Genomic DNA, 25,211 nt, shown 5'->3' with positions numbered 1-25,211 from the left:
GAATCACAGAATCATAGAACATTCTGAGTCGGATGGGACTCACAAGGATCACCAAGTCCAACTCCTGGCTCCACACAGCTCCACCCAAAAATCAGAGAAGGCCTTACACTTACAACAAAATTAAAGTTGCTTGAGTTTATATGGTCAAACTCCCAGGTCCTATCTATCAAGTGAGTTGAATGGAAATGGAGTACCACACCATCTTCCATCAGCTGAGAATTAGACTGTTAACATCATCCAGTAACACAAGCTACACAATTTCCTCCATCCAGCCTGAGTATAATTAAATCAGTGCATAAACCATAGATTCTTATGATGCAGAACCCACAATGCTCTTAAGCATAAAAATATTAAACGACTGGCACACTGACTGACATATTACCTCCAAGTTATTACACAGTTCAATGGAGTATAGTGCAGAGATTTGCTGCGCTACTACTGACTAGTTTGCATAACATCCTGTAAATACTCAACCCAAAATATCTAATTTCTAGCTTAAGCTTTCAACCATTGCATCCTGCTATACCCTTATTTTCCACATTAAAGGCGAAATACTCTTTTCTTCTGTGACTTTGAGCAATGTACTGTTCCATGTACTCTTCCTGATATGAACAACTCAGAGTAAGGATGGCAGGAGAAAACACCGAATTGTTTCTGCAAGTTCACAGCTGTCACTTCCCATGAAATGTAAAGAATCCATCCCATGAAATATTACTGGTCCATGAGTCTGACAGAAACACCTGGTATAAGCTAAAGTACAATCATATATTTTTTTCTATTTGACATGGGAACAAATTTTAATTAGGAAGATATTAATTTATTCCATTCACTGAAATGAGCTAAAAAGTGGCATACTGGCCACAAGCAAATACTACCAAACTTCTAGTCCTACTGAAGTGAGTAACAATAACGTATCAGGTTTGTGCAATTTGTATTGCCTATTTGTATTTCCATAGTAAAGCTGTGAATTAAGGTTTTTAATTCTCTGTAACAACTTCCTCAGACAGATCTCCCTCTTACTCATTTGAGATATACTTTACCATAAAAGCCTAATTTGACACAAATATTTAAACAGTAGAAATAATACTGATGGGTATAAAAGCTACAGTGAATGGATTAGCACAGATCAACATATACCTTATCATTTAAGGTGTATTTAATCATTTATTTTTACCTTTCAGTCACTTATGTCTACAGTTAAGATCAATATTTAGGTCAGCAAATTTTAAACTCAGCCCAACAGCCACCAGCTCAGCCGCTCAGGTATGTACCCGTCCTTGTTTCTAAGTTAGATGTAAAGCAAGTGCCTAAGGTTTAAAGCAGCTTCTCTTTGGCTTCCAATAGCATTAGTCTTACTGATTCAAAGTATGAATTTGAGGCTTATTTCAGAAATAATGAAATACATTAAAGTGTATGTAACAACCTACTTCAGTTACAAGTATTTCTAGTAAGTTCTGAACACATAAGAATGCTTTAAATGAAAACTTATTTTAAATTGTAGTCTTCTACTACATTAGTGAATTTAGTATCATTTTCTGTATTACTTTAACCATTTTATGTCATAATAGACATGTCTTTGTTCAAGAGCTATTGTCTTAAGGCAACGATTATCACCAGATGTACGATAATTCTGTCTCAGTTTTCAAGGTTCATTATAAGAAAGACAAAGATGAAGGAAAATGGGGCATTCTGCACATTATTATCCTTTTGTAGCCACTGAACCACACAGAGGACCTAGACTGTGACTGTGACTTTATTTTGATAACTAGACATCACCTAAAAAATGACCTCTGGAGTCAGAGATTCACCACTGTTGTTGAATGACAATCATCATCCCCATGGAATGATATCAACTGAATACTGTCAACCAAGGAAAGTAAACTCTAATATAGAAAATTATTTCCCATTGACAGGCTGCAAAGCTTGGCTCTTTTCTGACTTCTTTGTTTTTGAAACATCTTATTTCAGTGTCAGACTCTCATGAAAGAAAAGCAGACAGCAATATTAAAAGGTTGGTACAGCAGAAGAAAACATAATGGATCACATCCTCAAATGATGTCAATGGATACAACGCTGTGGAAGAAGATGAATGGTGAGCATTTATATCATGTGAAGATCCAGTTCTATTTTAATATCCATTAATTCTCATATCAAAGTGCTGTGGCCAATCAGCCAACAAATTTTCAGTGTTATCTCTCTTCCCCCATGACGAACTCTCACATTGCATGTACTGTTTATTTGCTTATGCTCTCAAGAAATTACTACTTCCTTATTTTATAAAGAACAAAATGACCCTAAAGAATAATGTCATCTATTAAAATGGCACTAACCTTTGATCCTTAGTATATTAGCTGGGAAGACTCAAGTTTTACCGTCCTTGGGACTAGGAGGCATTTCACATATTGAATTTCTAGTGAAAAATGTTTCAAGCAAAAAAAAACACACAGTTTTTCACTTGCATAAATACAGATACATCTGCTCCACTACAGAGACACAAACTAATATCTAGTAAAACACTTAAAAAAATATTAAACAGTATTATGATTAATCAGGAAAAAAGTTTTCTCTATTATTAATTCTAAATATATAAAATTGTTCCAAATATTGAACATTTGGATTTTTTCTCTATTTTTTTCCTCAAATTTTTGTTTTTTGTTTTGTTGATTAATAGTGTTACTGGATTCATATCTTTCATAGTGCTCAGAAAAAGCACCTTTCAAACAGAAATTCATCATATTCAGATAACCCTAGAGGAGTATAAGTTGGGAAAATCTGATTTTGCACAAAGCAGAACTTACTAAAAAGAACCACAGAAGTCAGAAGTGGGATCTCTTTTCCAGACTTTGGGTGGAAGTTGCTTTCCTTTAATTTATCAACATTCCTTTCCTTCAGTTTATTGCCTTACGCCTTTATTTAATCTCTCCAGTTCCTCCTTCTCTTTGCTGTAGGCCACATTTGTGCTAACGACACGATGATGGACAAGAGCATTAAAGTTGTCACAACTGGCAGGTGCGAATGCTTTTGACGTGAAGGCATCTTTGGCCCCTCCAGTGTAAACGTTCTATTTAATTGCACAAGGCAGTGCAATCTATGTGAAAGATGCTCCTTGCCATCAACGCCCATATAGTACACGGAGCATTTTCAGGCATTCATGATATGCAGGGAAAACTACAAATTAAGACAACTGGAAACTACCTTAAAACTGCTCTTAATTATTTTGGTGGGGAGGAGGAATCATTTACCCACCTTCCTCACATTTAAATTCCCTGCTTTCAGTTTACAAGCACTGCTGATTTGACCAAGTCTGCATCTTAACTCTTTTTTCCACTCTGCCACTCTTTTTTCCACTATGTTCAGCACGTATAACGCTTCTAAAGAATGTTTATCTTTCCATTTGTCAAAGAACTGTGCACATAAAGTTTAAATATATTTTTCACCATTTATTTTTGCTGGTCTTCCTACCACGATAGCTACATGATAATTTGGTATAATGTAACTTCCATCTCAAAGATCTTTCAAAAACAGATGCAAATGTCAAATAATCCAAAGGAAACAAGAGACTTTCTTCTCTTGTATTCCTTAATTAAGAAGCCATTCCAAGAAGCTTAGCAGTTAGAAAACTAGTGGACTGTCTAATTCACACCAATGTTCCTTGCACCTGTAACCTCCACAGTCAAATCAACACACATTTTCATAGCAACTACTAGATTTCCTTTCTTCATGCTGGATGATATTTGTGAAAGCCATGTCCACCGATCCCATTTTCAAATCCCTTCCTGTGCTTTTAGAAACAATTCTTTATTAATGCCAAGCTAGGTACCAGTTGCCTCTATCAACATGTTTGAACTAGTCAATTTTTTTTCCTTTATGTCGCCAGCACACCTTAATCCTCAGTGCTAAGAATTAAGCCTTGAGCTGAGAACGAGGATGCCTACATGAGTTACTACTTTGCAAATAAACACTTATTTCCTTCAGAGTGAATGCATGCTCTCACAGCTTTGTGTGTGCCTGTGTCACATGCTATTATTCAATATTAATCGAGGATGTTTCAGGAAGGCAAAACAAGTTATTTGTCATGACAGATTTTCAACAATTGCATTAACAGCAGCTTTTTTTTTTCCCTACATGAAGTTTCTCAGATAAGAGACATGTCTGTTTTATTTTTTGCTAAAATAGAGGGTGAAGGCATTTTTATTTCCTATGTAGTGCAATAAACATAGTAAAACAGTCTTGAAATGCTAACACCATTAAAGAAAGTATACAACTGACTGAGGAAATGTAGATGCTGCTTCACAAAGTCAAATCTGAACCAAGTGTTCTAGTTTGGTTCAGGGTAGAAACTCCTCACTCTTAAACGTGCCCTTTGGCTAATTATTGTAACGAGAGTTTTCACCCAGCTTGTCTGAAACAGAAAATCAACTTATCTTTGAACATGGGGACAATGAGTGAATGGGCTCATCAGTCAGAGGAAAGGTTATTTTCGTGCAAGGGAAGATGATAGCTAAAAATAATTAAAAAACGAAATCCCAAAGGACTCTGAAGTACTTCAGTACTTGCACCAGAGGCATGGGCATCAATAATTAGAACAATGTTTTCAGTATATAGGATTTTATCTCACATTGCACAGTGCAAAAAAAAAAAAAAAAAAAAAAAAAAGAAAAAATTAAGACTGTTCCAAACCAAGCATAAGCCCAAATTTACTATGCTACCTTTCCTTTATTTCATTTAGATATGTAATTAGATTATATGTTTCTAGACATGCCAACTCTAAACATTGGCACAACCACAGGTGGGCAGCATTAATGGAATAACTGAACTTTTTTTGTTGTTGTTGTTTTTTACAAAAAGGATATTTTTTCAGCATGTATAGAGTAGCCAGTCTTGAAGCTCGAAAGTTGGCTCTGACAGATCGATAAACAGCTTTCCGGAGACCAATAAGATGTTGACTAGGATGTTGTCCAGCTTTATTAAATGGGCAAGCGGCACTGACCCTGTCAAGCAAACTTGAAAAGTAAAATGTGATACAACTGTACAGATGTCCTAAAGTATTTTTAAAGACAGTACATCAATTTTCTCATTCCATTACTTAGAAACCTTTTCAAATTGCTCAGTAGCTATGACAGCAAAAGAAAATAAAAAAAATCTGTCATATCAATGACTTATTTAATCAAAATCTTAAAATAAGCAGATAGGACTCCTCACTAGGCAGCCTGATTCCATTCTCATCTGAGCCATGGTAAAACTCCTGAGGACATTTGTCTTCTCCAAAGTGTTCAAAATGAATATACTAAACGTAAGCAGGCCACAACATTATTTCTGATACAAAACTGTTACATGTCCAGTATAAGTTTTGGAAATTTTAACATGCAGATATTTAACATACACCTCTTTATACACAAATTTGCTCTTTAAACTATTTTTTTTCAGAAAAAATGTGCTACTATTTTTTGTTTTCCATGTAAAAAACTATTTTCTTTCAAGCCATCCCTGCAGAATTCTTCTCTAGGTCAACAGAAATATCATTTAAGTGGGGAAATAGCTTTTACCAATTGTGCAATGAATGACAGCAGTGTTTTGTGGAAGCCAAGACAGGTAAACACATTAAATATATGTAATTAAATCAGCAAATTTGAAAATACGATTTGGTATTCATATATTCAGGTGAATATACAATTTAAAAGAAACTATGACACTTACTTATTTGACTATACTTCAAAATAGCTCTAGAATTGTAAGAAATTGCCTAATCTGGAAATAAACTGAATTGTGAATTGCATAAACATTAAGTATGTTCATGTAACACTAAGCCGTAGATAAAGGAAAAAAATATTAGTTATTTCTGTTCATGCACAGTCTTGATGCCAAACCTATGACTGCAACACTGAAAATAGTGGACAGTTCACCCTCTCTACCTGCTGGCACTGTTTTTACTAGAACCAACTTAGAAATGGACATAGTGTGGTCAGTAAGTGACGAATTGTTTGGGGACTGGAGCCTGCTTTTGCTCTCACCTTGCTCAGATTGCTCAGGCAACAAGGTAATTTCACATCTTCAGTCACATAAAAGGGAATAGCATAGTGGGAACCTGGAAAGACGAGCGTGTTCCTGCACTGATAACTATTTTATCTAGCCTATTTCCATCTTAACAGAGATAGAAATAGAGAGGAAAAAATAGCTGTGGAAAACAACGTAAGGCTGAATCTGCAGACCTGGGTTTGCTATAGCACAGTTTAGCTAAGTACAGCTAGCCAAAATCTGGACTCAATATTATTTAACCGTCAGCTTCAGTATCTTTCCATTTGTGACACAGTTACTGCACAGTCCAGACTCTGCTAAGCTAGCAGTATATTTAAACAGCAGCATACGCATCATGGAATGGGTGCTGTACTACCTGGTTGAAAAACCCATTCTTTCCAAGATGTAAAACAACATACTCATTAACTTTTCAGGTGCAACCATTTCTACTGCCATAAGATTTTCCCTGAACAAGCATCAAGACTTCGACAAGGTTACCACTGGTGAACATACCAAACTGAGTTCTTCTAAGATTTGTTGTAGCGAAATTCAGGAAAAGAAGAAAGGAGAGCTAGTTTTTTTGGATCATACATGAAGCATTTTGTCAAGCAAAGAACTTCATGGTGCTCTGTGAAGCAGCATCTCTTACATATATGGATGCAGAAAAGGACACTCTGGAGTTCGAACTTCATCCAAACTAAAACAAACCCAAACCTCTATGACTCTGACTTCTTCATACTGGACAATTATTCCAATGAGATTGCTGACACAGGCTGACTTCTCCCACTCCATCCATACTCAATCTTTTGAAAAGCTTGCCAGAGTTTTAAGTAAAGGGGCTGAGATCAAGCACCAGCTTAAAGACCAGTCTGGTTTTTGTTAATCTGTTATCTAAGATATGTAGTAAAAGAACAAGGCACCAGCAATTTTGACACTGACCACAAGTTCGTTTGCTTAAACTTAGGAAAAAATCCAAATGTTTTCTCATCTGTAATTTGGACAAGCCCTAACAATAATTTCTTTTAAGAACCCATTTGCAAAGATAAGACTGCCTATTGCTTAACTATATGTTTCTTCAGAAAATAAAACAAAAAAAAAAACATAGCTAGGCAGACTGAAGATGTGCTTATGCATTCCAAAGGGAGAATAAAACAAGTATGCTTCTACAAAGCATACTGAAAGCATCTCAAGCTCGAAAATTAATTCATAATGCAAAGTCTACAGTTTCAATCTTGCATGTACCAACATGTACCTGAGAACAGAGCAGCTGGTCTAGCAGGAACAAACAACCTTGTGGTGCACAGAACTTTTTATTGGTTTTAGAAAAAGTCAGCTGGATTTTAGTTGCTGGCATTTCCCACCTCCTTTAACCTTATGTCTAACTGACACAGGCACATTTCTAGCAATAGGTTGCTACCACAGAAAAGGATAGCTGGCAATGAGAACAGGCTTGTTGGTTTTGGGGTCATTGCACACACTGAACACATGCTATGTCCTTTCACACAGAAAAAAATAAAAATAAAAAAATAACCCAAATAGTTAAATTACCTAAAGAGCTAAATAACTAGGAAAACCTTCATAACTTAAGTGGACAGGAGGCAAATTCAAGAGGAAATTAAGACTCTAAACATCTTAACAATTGTATGCAAGAATCGAAAGGTATTGCAATTTTTTTTTTTAGGTGGGAAATGACCTCTGGACAGTCTTTGCTGATTGCTGGTTCTCATTACTTCAGACTGTTCTTTGATAATTTTCATGTAATCTTGTTTTCTAAAAGAAGAATGATTACTTGCATATTTACATGGACTTGATCATTTAAAGTACAAAAATCCCTTAAGCAAACAGCCTCTCAAATAATCCCCCCAAATGGCTAATTAAATTGGTGCAAGGTACTTAATATATTTCATGGCCAGCACTGCAAGAGACTTTCAAAGTCATAGATGCCCAGTTCAGATTTGTGACCCTTCATTCTCCTTCAGAATAAATAGTTTTAACAATGGGTAGTTAGAATTCATACTTTTATGTTGGTGAACATAACTGTAATTATACTATTTAATGCAAATGAAAAGTTTTCAGTAATATGCTTTCCGGCAATTTCACTTGTGAAAGTGTTCTAGGAGACAGTGCAATGAGACTATTTTTAAACAATATATGGCTTGAATGGATCAATTTATTAAAGTGAAATGTGGACTCACAGGGTAAATCCTCTGGAAATTACTTCAGTCTCTTGAATGAGTCGTAGAGCTTTTCTCACAAGATTAGTAAAAGCTCGACTATTTGCCACTGTTTCTTCCAGCTGGACACAGTATTTTCGCAGGGACATTTGCAGCTTGGCTGTCCTCCATGTGCCCCACACTCGAAAGATTGCATACACAAGCAGAACTAGTCCCCACGGCAGCCACGACGATTCCTTCCACCATGAAGGAAGCATAAGCAGTGCACTTACAAAGGCAAGCAACAGCGAGACATCCCTGCAAACAGAGAAGGTAATATCAGCTGTAGATTCCTGAGGCCAAACAGGTGGGAAGTACATGTAGGTTTCTTAAGCAAGCTGTAAACACCAAAAAAGCCAGCTTTTTAGTGGTACGAGTGGTACGAGAAGACAAGTAATTTACCACTCTGAAAGGTCAGTTTATCTTACAGACATGACTTAAAAACAACCCCACAACCAAAAAACTGACTACTCAGCATTATAAGCCTGGGTGGGTAGGAACAGGAATATCTGTATTTCCAGGTTCAAAAGTGCAGTAGGAAAGGGCATGCTTTTGTTTTTGGTTTTTTTTTTTTTTTTGGTAACAAAACCCGCAAGTAATACCAGCTTTATTTTTTCCAGTTTCTGACTTATTTAACTTGGACACCAACAGACCACTAGTTTTTAACACGTTTTTATAAAATGGCTTGAATAATCATTTTAAAAGATTTGGCAGCTTTTGAAAATCTTTAAAAACCAGAGTCACTAGTATCTCATTTCAGTTATTTCTCAAGGACATTTTCAAATCCTCTGTTATTTTCACCTAGAAAAATTCTACAAAAAAGTGACTCTTAGAATATACAGTGTCTCATATGTAGTATTATAGTTGCAGTTCTGTAAAATTATGACAGTCTTCACAGAGATGGATGGGATATGGGCATGGAGACTTTAATTTTTTCCAGAGTTTTTAAAAGAAAAAATATTGGTTTTCTTCCCCTTGAAAGCTTTTCAGAAATTTTCTGAATTTCAGAAATTTTTTAAGGGTTCTTTATAATCTGAACAGTTACAGAAACAATGAATAGTGTTAGGACCAAGACAAACCACTGGAGTAAGGTGATTTAAAAGTTCTTGTTTGACAGAGAACATCAGTAATGACATAATACATCTTAATAATTCCATCTGTTTTCCTAACATATGGATGAAAACATACCACTTGCCTGTGTCATGAGAGATTGTTATCTCCTGATTCCCACCCATTTCTGAGTGACCCTTTCAGACTACCCATCATTCTTGTTATTTTTCAAATTTAGGTGCTAGGCGTTTAGACATTGCTGCAGCTAGCTCCTTCAGCATTCTAGGGTGAATTTCACCAGCCTCTTCTAACCTGAATGCATTGTATTTAAATATTCTGTAGTCTGTTCTTCTAGTATTCTACAGCTAATTCTAATTGCCCCCCATACAATTAAAGTGCTTCATAAAGACCGCAGTGAAAGACACACTTTCCAATTCAGTCTACACAATCACGACTCATTTCTCAAAATCATCACTGTATAGCTTTAGAAATTGATGAGTTCAGCCATGGTACTTTTTCCTCATGGCAAGTTTGCAAGTATCCATTTATGTTTATGTAGCTATCTCAGATTAAAACTCACTCTTTCAATAAAATGCCTGAGGCAAAAATATGCTTATCTATGAATGTGGGGACTAGTGGACTCAAAGACCTGAGGAAAAAAAACAAACACAAAACCAATTACTATATTGCTACATTTTATGTAAAGAACACACAACGTATTTTTTTTCAGTTTAACAGTGAATACAGTTGTAGGTACAATACCAAATATTAGGAGTTGCTAGGGAGCGTAGTGTTGGAAGCCGTCCATTTTCCTGTTGCTTACACTGCCCCGCAGACAGGATACTCGGGTCAAGGAACTCAATCAGTTCCACATCCTCCTGCAGCAGAACTTCCTGTTGCAGGATGGTACGGAGTGTGTCAAATCGAAATCCGACATCCTTACCACAAACGGGCAGGAGAAAAAAACAGGTATTAGTAAAGAACATGCAAACTCTTAAAATTAAGTTATTAGAACAAGGAAAATACCCAGACACTCCACACTTCACTGACGGCTCTCTCTTCCTGAAGATTACAAAAATATTTCAGATATATCAGCAGGAGACTCCTCACTTTTTTTAAGCTTGTTAAAATTTAAAAATTCATTTACTACCTAACAATTCAGCCTTGCAGGGTGTATTGCACTGATCCTAGACAGTAACAATATTTGGTAAAATGCTACAAGTTATGCCAATACATTTGCAAAAGGATTGGAAAGGTATCATATCTATCAGAAGATCTTCAATAAAACAGAAAACCTTTTTTTGTAATGACATAATTTAGGTCATTAACAAAACAAATAAATTATAAAGGGAGAGATTATGGCTCAGTCAACAAAAAGTCACCTGTGGACATTTAATAGGGTCAGTGTGCTGGACTCAATGTGGCTTTGACCCAACCAAAACTGTGAGTCCTCTCCTCTGCAGGATTCTGTGACCCAAGAGAGCTCAATCCAAATATGAAACAGCGTGGGCCTCTGGAGACTTCACACTTACAGAACTTCAGGCAAACTTCAGGGACTTACTTAGTCATGGATGTGATACTATGATAAACGTCTGCTATTTTTCCCCTACTGTAACAGCGCTTCAAGGCAATATGCAGATCTTGAAGACATATAAATAAATCAGAGAAGACCCCCTGAAATATTAATCTGCATATTGCACCAAGCTATAATTACAGAACACTTCATATTGAGAGTGTTCTAACAAAACCCCAAAATGAGCATGTGCATCTTTGCATCTAACTAGCCTGAAGGACGTAGAGTATTTTTGTAAAACCCTCTAATAAAAGCTTTTAACAGAAGTTTGAAATTTCACAGTACAGAGATTACTTATGAAACTTTACTCTAGCTAGTCAAATGTTTAATTCCATACATTGATGTTACTCCAGATAACTTGTGTTCTACATTTACTAAAAAACATTGTTTCAGAGCTGTGTTCAAGAGGAAACTCTGCCCTTCTCCAACACATCCTGTGTCACTTCGGTACCCTGCTGTAGAATGCAGCAGGAGAAACATGCTTTTCACATTCTTCAGTTGTGTCTCCCTCTCAAGAAATTAAAGCTAAAGAAAGCTTTGAAGATAATACCTTTGATTCACAGAGAAACAGATAGAAAGAAAAAAGATAACCCAAGATCAGTAATTATAGGTTTCAGAGGATATTTTGTCTTCTTGAATTAAGGGAGAAGCAATAGCAATTGGACTCACTAGAATTCTCTTAGAAATTGAAATCCCTACCTTACCAGCCCCCCAACTACATATAAAGGCATCGTCTTTATATCAGAGTAGAAAAAATTTAAACTTCTAACTTTTAGAACTTTCTGGAACAGTCTAAAATGCCTTTTTCAAGCAAGACTAGGAACCTGAAACAGCTGGATGCTAATTAAAGCAGATCTCGACCAACCCCAGGCTAGAGACTGAATTGGCTAGAACGTGGTGCTGCAGAGAACAGGTATAACACAGCATAAAACTATTTTTACCTACCTGGGGTAGAACTATCACCCTTCAGTTCTACCCCACACATGCTGCCTTGGGCTCTAAAAGTTCCTTGTATGTTCTAGGAGTAGGACAATAAAACTTCAAGTGAGGCAGGTGGAGATGGACACACAATCTGATTCTGAACTGCTGAAGTGTGGGCATACAGGTAATGCAGAGCCTGCTCTTGCCTCTTCTACAGCCAGACTGCTACAAAGATGTCATCTGCTAATGCACAACATTGCTTTGAAGCATTATAATGGTGTTGCCTTAGCTTGCTTTGCTTTTCCCAAATGGAAAAGCACTGTGGAAAGTGCAGAGACATAATACATAACCCAGGATAGGTCCAGGGGTGGCAGAGCTGCACAAGCAGGTGCTACGCCTGAGCTAACAAGGTGAAAAAGGTGGTGAAGCAACAATCAGATGAAGCTCTAGAGCCTTCTGTCTGAAGCTGTGTCTGCAAGTCACTGGACTGCCACTTGGGGACTTTCTGTCTCTGCAGTGTCTTCCAGTGAATGGGGTAGATACAATGTAGATTAACAACTTGCCTGGCACCCTGACTCTGAAAACTAGAAGCAATATTACCAAAAGAGTAAGTAAAACGCTTAGAACATGAAAAAAAAAAAAAAAAAAGAGAGACCAAAGATGGTGCTTGGAGCAGAAGGTACAAAGGAGGCAAAGTGCTGTGGATTAGGGAAGAAAATTTAAAAAATAAAAAAAAGTAATCACTTACCAGTCTGTGAAGTATGTCATCATCTTTCTTATATTGTGGAAAAGGAAACCAGCTTCTGAAGAACTCAACTAGTTTTGACAGGATGCCTTGCTGAAGGGAACAGAAATTATTTCATTAAAAAAAAAAAAAAAGAAGAAAGAAAAAAAATAAATAACAGACAGACAATTCTTTTATTTGTGCATCTGCTTTCCTTGTTAACTCAAACACACGTACCTGTAAGGAAGTTTCGCTTATTCTATTTGGCCTAACTTCAGAGTATGCTAAGGGAACATCTGCTTCCGCTCAGTTTGCCTGTACACAAGGCTGTGAAATAAAGCTTCATTAACCCCACCTATTCAGAGTGTGATGGATTGTTATGCTATAATGTTAAAAATAAATCCAGCTAGAATTTGTTTGATCTCAGGTTGGCAGCTACTGCATCAACGTGAAAGATTTTATCTCTTCTTAAGCATAACAAAAAAGCAGTGAAGTTAAATGGCTGACAGACTGAACAGAAGGAAAAGACTGGGAGAGGAACAACCTCTCCTTGGAGGACCACCACAGCTTGAGGACAAGACTCTGAAGGACGAGTGAACAGAGGCAGGGAAGAGTGATGGCAGGAAAAGGAACCGTGTCAGAAGTGCACTGTCACAGCAGCACTTGCAATCAGATACTTCTCTCTCCACGCTGCTTCCCATGCAACCTAAACCCACACTTTGATCTGAGCTGCAAACCTAACTTTGAACATCGCTAATTAGAGGGACTTGCTGTCATCACACGTTTTACTCACATATCCTCCTAAAAGACGACGCATGAAAGATCATAATTAAGTAGATGCATGATTTTGCTTCACTTGGCAGTCATTTCATGGAAAAGGCAGAGTTTTTGACAGACATTGTACAGCCACTTTCCTCAGACTGCATTGACAGGAAGTATTTTTCAAAGGATTTACTTACATCTATTTAATGAATTCTGGGGCCCTACCTCTTAATCTTCAAACTGCTGAGACACATTATCATTAACTGAAATATAGACCTTGATTTATAAAGGATGTTAACATTGAATCATCTTCTTCCTTTTCTCTCACTCTCTTTTTTGAGAAAAAGAAGTGTAAAATTGAAATTTACTACATGCAGCTGAAAGGTCGCTCTTCCCCTGAGGAACTGGTGCTGAGCTTCTGACCTCTGGGATTCCAGGTACAACCTGTTCCAATACAAGCTACAGAAATGCTCCCTTGCTTCTCAAAGCTGCTTGAGAAGAGCAACACAAATTTCTCCAATAAGCTCCTAACTCTGTGTTTGGGAAAGGAAGAGTAAAACCAAACACACCTATTGAGCTGTGTGGTTAGCCCTGTGATTAGTCGGACCAGCGAGTGGAGGCAGGACAGCCAGACCCATCAGTGTCACAGCCCTTTGAGAGGCTGCACGGCAGAGGCTTGATGCACAGTCAGGGTAGAAGGGCTTTGAACAACACCAGAAATTGTCCTTGTAAAGCCTTTATGCTTCACAGAGCATTAGGTACCCCAACTCAAGTTTTTCTTTGCATGTGCTTCATCTTCCTGTAGACAATCAGAGTTACAGACCTATGCAAACTGATAACATGGGCCCCGTAACAATACTTCTTCCCAGTACACAGGTATCACCGTGGCTTGTTAAGAGGGGCTGTCCCAGCAATACGCATGTTTCAGCCTACAGGGTAATACAGATGAGGTTGTGAAGCACGTTAGAGAATATGCTTTCATGTGCTATATTGGACAAGCTATCAAACAATAAGAGGGCCTGTTTCTACACTATTTTCTATCATTACTATCAGTAATGCTGGTAAAAGCAAGATTCACCCCTGCTGTATGGGCAAAGATTCTGAAGTTGCTCAAGGACACTGACGTCTGAAGAGGAGAAGGGTCACAAACTGCAGCAGTAGATTATCTTCCAAGGAAGCGTTTCTTGTAAAGTGGTGCAAAACAAAATTATCTGACTACAATTTGTGGAATCAACAGAAGTCCTTGCCCTACATTTGAGTTTCAGACAAAGTATTTGTCTCAGTACAGTGAACTGTAAAAGAAGTTGATCATTTACTGTTTACAGTGATGCCTCTTGGAGCCTATCATTTGCAGCTGCTTAGCCTTCTCAAGTTCTTTAGTTTTTAGCATAAGAATTTAAATCTGTATCAAAGACAGCTTTAAAATGCTACCAGCTGACTAAGCCTGATTATGAAAGCATTGAAAAAAGGCAGACTAATGTGCTATGTAAGTAATTGTTTGGTCGATTTGTTATGTTTTCGTTTAAAAATAAAAAGTATGAGCTTGCATAAATGCTCACCAGGCATGTCAGTGCTTGAAAACACAAAACAAGACATCCCACTGTCTTGGGCTGTGACCCAGTAGAGTGCAGTAACACATTCAATTATTCAGATCCTTGGAGTAGTGTCTCACAGCCTGCACTCCCATTGGGAGTGTTACTGACAAGTAAAACAACTTTCATCAACATACAAGTCGAGTCATGTTGTCACTGCTTCTGGAGTATCACTTTTACAGCTTTAGAACACAAGTCAGTCAAATGAATCCTCTTAATAAGCTTACTAAATAACTATAATTATTATATTTAATTATAATTATAATAATTATTAATTAACAGAATTAAGCTTAATAATAAAGATATATAATGCCTAACATTAATAGAAAATAGCACAGGACACAAACATTTTAGGTACATTCATTTGAACCTAAAATAAAATTCTTAAGAATGTTTCTCTTCTGCACAGGTTGAACTCGAAATGGCAAATTAGCAGGTATCTGAAATACCATCAGTCACGTTGGCACCTTTCAGTTCTGTGCACTTCAGAAAGATGACAGTACAAAGTATTACTGAGGATAGCCTCAGCACAATCCTAAGTACCTGCCTCCAGCACCAGTCTTGTTCTAGTGATGAATTATTATCACATCTGAGCTGGGATGAGGTGTGACAGTAAAATCAAGTTAGACACTCAGATATGCACAGCAGCCTAGGAAAATGAGTGAGAAAGGAAAAATATAAATGCAAAGAAATCCACTCCTTGAAGATCAAGCAGAATTACACAAATAATTCTGGATTTAATTCCAGAAAACAGGTCTAGGAGCTCTTTCAAACAGTACCCTTGAGTATCAAGTCCTCGTGAGATGAGAACGTTAGCTGTAACTCTGTCCAGAGATCAGTACAGCTAGGAGCACCGAGCCTATAATTACCATGCTAAATCACATCTCTATACTCCCTCAGCCCTCAGCACACACTCTTGAAGCACCTCTCTTCAGCTTTTCTGCTCAATGTTCATTAAGACCATGCTCTCATTAAGAAAACAAAACAAAAACAACCAACCAACCAAAAAACTAATTAAGATGTGCTTCAGGTTCAGCTGATGCCTTTATCGTTCATTAAGCCTGAACAACACGCTCTGCTTGGCAGGAGAGCAAAACACAGCAGCAATGTTTGTAGCAGTTCTGAGGAACCTCTTTATCTTCCAGATTTGTTTTTCCAGTCCATGAAGATCCCAAACGAGATCTTTGCCTTGCCAAAATACGTCACAAGATTGTATCTGCACGGGGTTCCTACTTGACTGAATGTAAGAGGAGTAAACAACTGCAACTCGAAGACAAAGCTATACTGCAGCTTTCCTAAAGTGAGTCTTCCACCATAAGCCAGTTGACAGCCTAGAAAAAAATAGTATTTTACTTTTCTCTTCAGAAACATATTTGTCTCCTTTTCTAGCCAGAACAAATCCTATATCTACTAGAATGGGATGAAATTGGAAAAATAAAGCAGAATCGGATGTTCCCTTAAAGAGCTAAGCAACCACCTTTTTGAAAAAAGTGAGTATCATTTTAGAAGCCAAGTTGTTTTGGATCCAGTAGAAAACTTAGAGTGATAGATGGACCATGATAACCTAAGAAAGCCAAAACTCTCTTTGTAAAATGTAGTCCAGAGCAGGTGCGTAAACATTAAAATATCTTTTAAATTAATGAAATGTTTGAGGCATTTGTAAACTTACTTTTCAAAACAGAAGGAAAACGATACATACATACCAGCCATCACTCAACATGGATCATCATCTACTCCCTGTGATTATGTTATTTGCATTACACTAAGCCTCAGCTAAGATCGTTTTACATTAGGACTTCGGGTAGGTACATATTCAGAACTTGGAAACCATTTGTTTCCCAGACATTTTATAATTTCAGCAAAGGGTGAGAGAAGGGAAGTGATAATAGTCCAATGTGAAAATGAGGAAATGATTGCATGGGAATTTCAAAGATTTGCCTATACCTCTTACAGAAGTTTTAACAAATTCTCAGATCCTCCTTAATCCAGTCTACTTCTTTAAACATGTGGCCAGCTGTCTCTCCCCCATTCTCTTTCCTTTTGAGATACCTTACCAAAATGACACGCGAACAGAAATCAAAGGACAAAACCAGACTTTCTGACATTAGGTTACAAAAGTGTTACTGTTCCCAAACTACTACTTGATCAACAGCAGGAAGAACCAATAGCATTTTCTCATTACAAATTACACACAGGTTTCTTCCTTTTTCCCACCCCATATCCTTGTCTAGACTGAGATGAGACAGTGTGAATGTCATGCTGGCGTTTGTAAGACGTGCAGCCCATTTTCACACACCCTCTGGTGACGCAATACCAGAGGGCTTCCTCCCAAAGCAATAAAATTAACAGTAAGATGCTTGAGAGGAACGGAAGGGGAAAAACAGAACACATGACTTTTAAAAGCAGTGCATCTTCATGCTTCTAGGGTTCTTATCCCCACAGCACTTTTGTATTAAATTCAGAAGAAATTATATACATGAACACAGCATCATACCGCTTTACAGATTTCTACAAAAGTGAACAGTCAAAATAAAGTAATGCAGCTAACAAATGGTACTCCAGGCATTACATCATAGTAACAAACAAATAATCCATCAATGAAATATGTCACCCTGATTTTCAAATAACATCTGTTTAATTAAAGCCTTCCTGGACTAAGCCAGAATAGGTATGTTCAATGTAAATGTCCCAAAAAACTGCCAATAGCTCTAAAGGCAAAATATACTTTCAGTTGTTTTCTTGATGTTTGTCGTGACTGCCAGCTGACAATTCTGAAAAGTAAAGGTAGTGGGCATATAATTTCCAGGAATTTTTTTCAAGCTAGTTTAAATCAAATTTTGAGTTTAAGCCTGAATTAGATTAAGCCTTGCTTCATGAACACTGATAGAAGCAACCATTGTTACTAATGTACTAGATATCCACATCAATAGTAATTAGAAGTCAATTTATCCATTACATTAAAAAAAATAAAATCTTACATTAGTGAAACCATTCAGTGAAGTGGGAGACGCTGCATCCCCTTCCCAGCTCCAGTTCACGGGCTAGACACTTAGTGGTACTCACAGGTCTGCTCAACGGATTGTGCACCCCGTACCTCATCTACTTGGCCATCCTTCATCAGATGATGGGGCACGAAAGAAGGGAGACATGGTACACTTCCTCAGGACTAGTAGTCTTAGAAATTGGGTTTCAAGGATGTGAAGCAAAGTATGTAGTGCACCTGGCCCACCGGGTAAACACAAACCATGATCAATCTATCCATGAAAAAAGGCTCCAACAGGAGTGAAGACCAAAATAAAATGTTTCCTGTTTTACTACCCTGCCCTTTCAGAATAATGAGTATGTGAGGAAGGTTATATAGTCTATGCAGATAGTAGTAAAATGGATATTGTTATATGAAAATAGGATACACCAACACTTCTCAGAATACTGCTAGATGAATAAGCGTCACACTGCAGCTTCTAAATTTCTACTTCTAAGACTGTATATGTCAGTCCTTGCAAGTATACCATACTTTATAAACAGTTTGATAACTACACATTCTTTCCCCAGATCAGGAAAAAAAAACATTATCCACATCAACTCACACACTTCTGAATCCTACCCTACCTAACACCCCACACAGAGCAGAACAGATTAAAAAACCCATGATAGAAAAATGCATCTGACCTAAAACAAAGGTGGAGCAAGGAGGACATGTTCAAAACTGATTTGTTGTTGTTAAAATAAATCCTAACAAATTGTGAATATTATTTGGCTAATTCCTTGAAGCATCTTGAGAACTATTTGAAACAAGATCCTAAGAAAAGTGTCAGCTCACCTCATTTTCCACACAATCCCCCACGCACCACAACCTTCAGGAAAAGGGAGACCTTCTGGAGATCTCAGGGCCACTCCTATCACACTGCCTGTGTTTGAGAAACACAGGATGCTCCCCAATTCACTGCCTGCTAAGAGGAAGGGTGGAACATTGTGGAGCAGGGAAGCAACAGAGGTTATAAATGAGAGGGAAAAGGTTGTGAACCTCTGATCTAAAGGTGGCTAAAGAGGTATAAAGCAGGAAGGAACATCAAGAAAACTGCTCTGAAGAAGGCTAAAAGCCACAGCAGGTGAGAATCAGATAGCCTAAGATGCAGCAATGGTACAGTGAAGCTACAGTAAATGGTGGGGTGAGGGGAGAAAGAAATGCTAATTCTTCAAAGACATCACCAAATCAGCCTACAAATGCTTGTTTTGGGCTCTTACCCAAGAAGTACTGCTCAACACACCTCCACTGCCCCAGCCTCCAGTGGCCAGGACAGAGAAGTCTGCACAGAGCCTCTTTTTTTCCTCCTGGCTTAGCATCTAACTAGAGCACGTCCACTGAGAAATTAATTCTACACTGTGGAAAAAAAAAAGAGGTAGGCAGAAAATAACTGCTCTTAGCATGCTCCATCTAGGTGATAAGGAGAAGACACACTGACTACTGCATTTTCTAAAACTTCCCCTTTTAGAACCAGCAAAGAAATTCCTACATCAGGTGCCTCAGAAGAGGAATTCCCTCACCCACACTGCAGTTCCTCAGCTGAGTCACGCAGCCTATACGCTATCTGTGTGTAGACTACAGTAATATTTTAGTAGCCACCTGGCTCTTAAATCTCAAGCACACTTTTAATACAAAAAAATATTGTAAGAATCGACAAGCCTTTACTTAAAATAACAGAGAAATAAGAAGTCTGAGCTAATGAATTAGCTGAGCCTTGTCAGCTGTTACTGATACAAAATTGCTATAACTACAATTCTACTACCTTGTTCAGACTGGTTTTTGTATTTATACTTCCCAGAAATCATCTTCCTTAATTTTTTGTCACATAATAAGTGATATTTGGGAAGTGAATGCCTGAGGTGGGCTGACAACTCTATAAATATTTTGTTTCAGAAGATTACAGGTTTTGTTCACAGAATGTAATGATAAGCTTACAGTAACAGTATCCAGTAAATACAATTACATACAAATCTTAAAAAAATCATTATCAAAATGTTGTTTCCTCAGCTCTCACAGAAGCAAAGAAACACTTCAAACTATACTGGAAGACCATAAATTTCCAAACGTATTTGTAGACAACACATGACAGCACTGTTATTGTTAAATTATTATTATCATCATCATTATTAACAATAATAATGGTTATTATTACAGTAAAAGTTTCACCTTTATCCCGTTATTATTATTATTGTTGTTATTATTGTTGTTATTATTATTATTGTAAAAGTTTCACCTTTACCCCATCCAATTTTGCCTACTGACAAAGCAATGCAGTTCTCTTTTGAGAAGACAAATACTACGGAACAGGAGAGCACTCACTTTCTGGACAACATGCACAGTCCGCTCTTTCTGGCCTTCCTCTACTGCACATTGCTTTGCCTTCTGCGACACAGAGGAACATACTTCAAAATCTGTGTGTCCCAAATCCTGCAGATACTGGTAGAGTGGTGAATTCTGAAAGAAAGTCAAAAAAAAGAAAAAATTGAAACAAACAAACATAAACTCAAAAACAAAAAACAAGGGTAAACAACATTCCCTATTTACCAAAGAACGTGACTACAGGATGCCGAAGCACTGTCAAACCACGCGATCAGCAATGTGGTATGCAACAGGAAAAAAAGAACATAGTATCACAGTAACAGCAAAGAAGACAAATTCTTGCTTTAAATATCTTTCACGTTTTATCTTAACCATAATAAAAGAGTTGCAAGAGAGTCAATATATGATACTGTGATGAGAAATAAGTATGCAACTAACCAGCTTTTCCTACAGTAATGTATTTTCCACGTTACCTGACTTGTTTTTAGCTTATAACTTACATGTAAGCAATAAATAAACCAAGTATTTGGCAATATTTTTAGTATATATTTTTAGTATATATTTTAAAATATTTTTGTGTGACTCCAAAACACTTGATGACACTAGTTTCCTAAAGTTTATAAAAATTTAATACTTTGTACAGCTTCTAGAGAAACAAACTTTACAACTAGAGCACTTTTAAAACTCCAATAAATGAAGCCTCAATATAACCTGATGAGGGACCTATGGAGTGCTTTACAGAAACAAGAAAGTAAACCAGAGAATGGCTTCTGCTCTATTTGAAGTCAACATTAGCACTTTTCATAGCCAACTCTCACAGTTATCAAAATAAATAAATACATTAATTAAAAATTAAACTAAATATGAACTAAATTAAAACCAACTTTTTAAAGTTGCTGGCAAAGCTACTAATTCAGAAAGAGTCCTTAATGAAACTTCTTAGAGAAAGTAAGAGATTCTCATTACCATAACATGAATTTTCACATTTTTAGGCTTTTGAATTTTCTTTCCATCATTATCAGATTTCTAGATTTCCTTAGCCATTATTTGCTGACATCCATATATACAGCAATATCTGTGACAGAATTGGCAGAAAGGATATTTATGCTAAATCTAGTTCTACCCAGGAGATGTAAAAGGACTTCTTTTCTTTTCTATTACTTTGTAATTCTGAAAAAACATTATCAACACTCCCACACTAGTATGCAAACACCAGAGAACTGCATAGGAAGAACATAAATATTTTAATTATTATAATTTTTTAGTGAGACAACAAAAATATTGTAAGTTAAAAAAGGAAAAGCTTTATAAAAATGAGCACACAATTGTGGAGGTTTGCAGAAACACTGACCAGTAGTATATCAACTACAAATCATTACATTAGCTAACATTAACTCGCTGATGTGAGTTGTGAAAAAGGCATCTACCATGACCATGTACCAGCATAGCCACGTCTCAAGTGTCTGCTTGCCATACAGTAAGACTTTGAAGCAATCATTGATTCAAGCTTAACAAATGAATTTGTTACTGTTAAGGTTATTATTACTTTTTTTTTAATTCTATCAACAATGTGTTCTTTGGATCGCTCTTGCCTATCTAAAGCGTGCAAATGGCACTTTTGCATGCTCCCCATGGGTAACTAACTCAGAACAGATTCAGAGGCCACTCATTACCTGAAACTCAAACAATGCCAACTCACAGCGCTGCAGGTCCAGACAGTCCCCTCACCCACAGTGACAGGGATTGTGCAAAGCACTGCGCTACATTAATGACTCATTTCCTTGGGTGAATTTTCCAGTGTGACACCACAATCCTATCTTTTTCCCAAGTGTCCTTCCCCAATGGTCAAATACTTTTTCAAATGTATCATTAAACAACGCACCCTAATTGAATAATGCGCTGCTCTGGACTGGCTGTAGGGACGCTATGTTTCTCCCTAAGTAGAATGTGTCTCTTTACCAGAATTACTAAATAGAAAAGAGAAAGGAAACATAATAGGCTAGAACACTTCTTTTATTTACACCAGAGGCATAATGGTTTGTATCAGGAACCGTGTAGCCAGCAGGAGCAGGGAGGTGATCGTCCCCCTGTACTCTGCTCTGGTGAGGCCGCACCTTGAGTGCTGTGCTCAGCTTTGGGCCCCTCACTACAAGAAGGACATCGAGGCCCTGGAGTGTGTCCAGAGCAGGGCTACAAAGATGGTGAAGTGCCTGGAACACAAGTCCTGTGGGGAGCAGCTGCGGGAACTGAGATTGTTTAGTCTGGGGAAGAGAAGGCTCAGGGGAGACCTCATTGCTCTCTACAACTACCTGAAAGGAAGGTGTGGGGAGCCGGGGGTCGGCCTCTTCTCACAGGTAACTAGTGATAGGACTAGAGGGAATGGCCTGAAGTTGTGACAGGGGATGTTTAGGTTGGAAATTTAGAGACATTTCTTCTCAGAAAGAGCAGTCAGGCATTGGGACGGGTTGCCCAGGGAGGTGGTGGAGTCACCGTCCCCGGGGGTGTTTAAGGAAAGGTTGGACGTGGTGCTTAGGGACATGGTTTAGTGGATTATATGGATGGTAGGGGGACAGTTGGACCAGATGATCTTGGAGGTCTTTTCCAACCTTAATGATTCAATGATTGTTACATTACCTCAATAACTTCAGGACAAAGTTATTTTGAATGACCCGAAATTGAATGGACATGCATAACCACGACTTAAAATGGTCTCCATACAGCAGCAGGCTGCATACTGCCAGCATACCCAAACTATTCAAACCTGCACACACAAATGGTTCTTGAAGTAGCACAGAGGTTTCAGACAGAAACAGACAGAATTTTCCCATTTTAGACAAAGGTATGTAGACAAAACTCTGGGGAATTACAGGCCTGTCAGCCTGACCTTGGTAACAGCATCACACAGCACGTGCAGGACAACTGAGAGATCAGAAGCAGCCAGCACGGTTTTAAGGTCTGATCTGATTAATGTCTGGTCATGTCTGATTAATCCAATCTCCTTCTATGACAAGATGACCCACTGAGTAATGAAGGAAAGGCCGTGGATGTTGTCTGCCTTGATGTTAGTGTTTGACACCACCTCCCAGACTATTCTCCCAAAGAAACTGCTGCAGTTCACTGTCTGGATGGCTGGGCTCAGACTCACAGTGGATAGAGTTCAACCCCATTAGCAACCAGCCACCCGTGGAACTCCGCCAGGCTTCCCCCAGGCTCAGGCTTAGGACCAGTTCTGTTTAACATCTTTATCAAACAGTATGGGGGAATTGAGTGCACCCTCAGTAAGCTTGCAGACGATACCAAGCTGGGTGGCACTGTTGATCTGGCTGAGGGCAGGAAAGCTTTGCAGAGGGATCTGGATAGGCCGGATCGATGGGCCAAGGCCAATCCCATGACATTCAACAAGGCCAAGTGCAGGGGCTGTGCCTGGGTCATAAAACTCCCATGCCACAATACAGGCTTGGGGAATAGTGGCTGGCAAGCTGCCTCACAGAAAAGCACCAGGAGGTGTGGGTCAACAGCTGGCTGAACGTGAGCAGTGTGCCCAGGTGGCCCAGAAGGCCAACGGCATCCTGACCTGCACCAGCAGCAGTGTGGCCAGCAGCACTAGGGAAGTGGTTGTCCTCTCGTATGCGGCACTGGTGAGACTGCACCTCAAATATCGTGTTTGGCTTTGGGCCCCTCACTACAAGAAGGATATTGAGTTCCTGGAATGTGTGCAGAGTAGCAAAGCTGGTAAGGGACTAGAAACCTAGAGTTATGAGGAGCAACTGGGGGAACTGAGAGTGTTTAGTCTGGAGGAGGCTGAAGGGAAACCTCATCACCTACAACTACCTGAAAGGAGGTTGCAGTAAGGAGGGTGTCAGCCTCTTTTCTCATGTGACAACTGACAGAATTGCACCAGAGGAGGTTTAGATTGGACATGAGGAAGAATTTCTTCACAGAAAGGGTGGTCAAACATTGGAATGGGCTGTCCAGGGAGGTGTTGGGCTTGTCATCCCTGGAGGTATTTAAGAGACGCATGGACATGGCACTGAGGGACAGGGTTTAGTGATGAGACTTGGTAGGTCAGGTTGATGGTTGGATTTGATGATCTTAAAGGTCTTTTCCAACCTATACAATTCTATGAAAACAGCGGATGAACACAGAATATTTTATTCAAAATCAAAGTTTTGATGCTCGTTCCAGTCAAGACTCCAAGGAAATTGCCTCCAGGCTCCTGGCAGACTTGTCCAAGGGGTAGAACATCTTCAGATCCTAACGGCAGGACACAGCTACCGCCTTTTATCTGTCCAGGGGCTGGAGACCTTTGCCTCCCCCAGCTCAGTCACACAGGCATAAGTATTTCCTTGTTACAGCTAGTAGAGATGAGACCAGAACACCAACTTCACCACTGCGTGGCCTGAGCAGCTTCCTCTGTGATGGTGTAGTGTGGTGCTTCAACCCTGCTGTGCAGGGGAACTCCACCTCAACCATTCTCTCATTCCCTCTCCTCAAAGCAAACGAGGAAGAAAATACGATGGAAAGGGCTCAAGGGTTGAGATAAGGACAGGAAGATCACTCAGCAACTAACGTCATGGGCAGACTCAGCATAGGGAGATTAAAATAATTTACTGCCTATTACTAGCACACGAGAACAGTGAGAAACTAAAAGCGAACTGAAAACACTTTCTCCCCATCTACCCTCTTCTACCTCCTCCCCCTGAGCAGTGCAGAGGAACGGTGGCTGCAGTCAGTCCCTAACCCTTCACGGTCACTCTCTGCCCCTGCTCCATGTGGGGACCCTCCCATGGGATGCCATCCTTCCCTGACTGATCCTTGGGGAGCTTCCCACAGGCATCAGCTCTTTAAAACTGCTCTCTGATCTGACATGGGGCAGCTTTTGGACTCTTATCACAGAAGCCACCCTTGCACATCCCCTGCTACCAAACCCTTGCCACATAAACACAATACAGTTGGGAAGTTCAAAAACAATTTGTTTTAACCTGAAAACAAACAAACAAAATGTTTTAATGGCTCT

General features: G+C 38.6%; 1 protein-coding gene across 6 annotated transcripts in view; it reads right to left on the bottom strand.

Moving 5' to 3' along the window:
• VEZT (vezatin, adherens junctions transmembrane protein) overlaps positions 1 to 25,211 on the bottom strand; it is a 58,154-nt gene that overhangs the window by 19,061 nt on the left and 13,882 nt on the right. For 2 of the 6 annotated variants that reach the window (XM_068668570.1, XM_068668597.1), the window contains exons 2-6: positions 20,195 to 20,329; positions 12,521 to 12,610; positions 10,041 to 10,216; positions 8,211 to 8,486; positions 4,854 to 5,003 (exon numbers count right to left, since the gene is read on the bottom strand). In XM_068668570.1, coding sequence (XP_068524671.1) covers positions 4,854 to 5,003; positions 8,211 to 8,486; positions 10,041 to 10,216; positions 12,521 to 12,610; positions 20,195 to 20,329 — 827 coding nt within the window. The remainder of the gene's footprint in view (positions 1 to 4,853; positions 5,004 to 8,210; positions 8,487 to 10,040; positions 10,217 to 12,520; positions 12,611 to 20,194; positions 20,330 to 25,211) is intronic. The other 4 variants (XM_068668574.1, XM_068668603.1, XM_068668579.1 and 1 more) reach the window with 2 other exon arrangements.

This window comes from Anas acuta, chromosome 1, assembly GCF_963932015.1.
Source record: "Anas acuta chromosome 1, bAnaAcu1.1, whole genome shotgun sequence".
In the NCBI taxonomy this organism is placed as follows: domain Eukaryota; kingdom Metazoa; phylum Chordata; class Aves; order Anseriformes; family Anatidae; genus Anas; species Anas acuta.
Note: the sequence above shows the minus strand (reverse complement) of the source record. Positions and strands in the feature narration are given on the sequence as shown.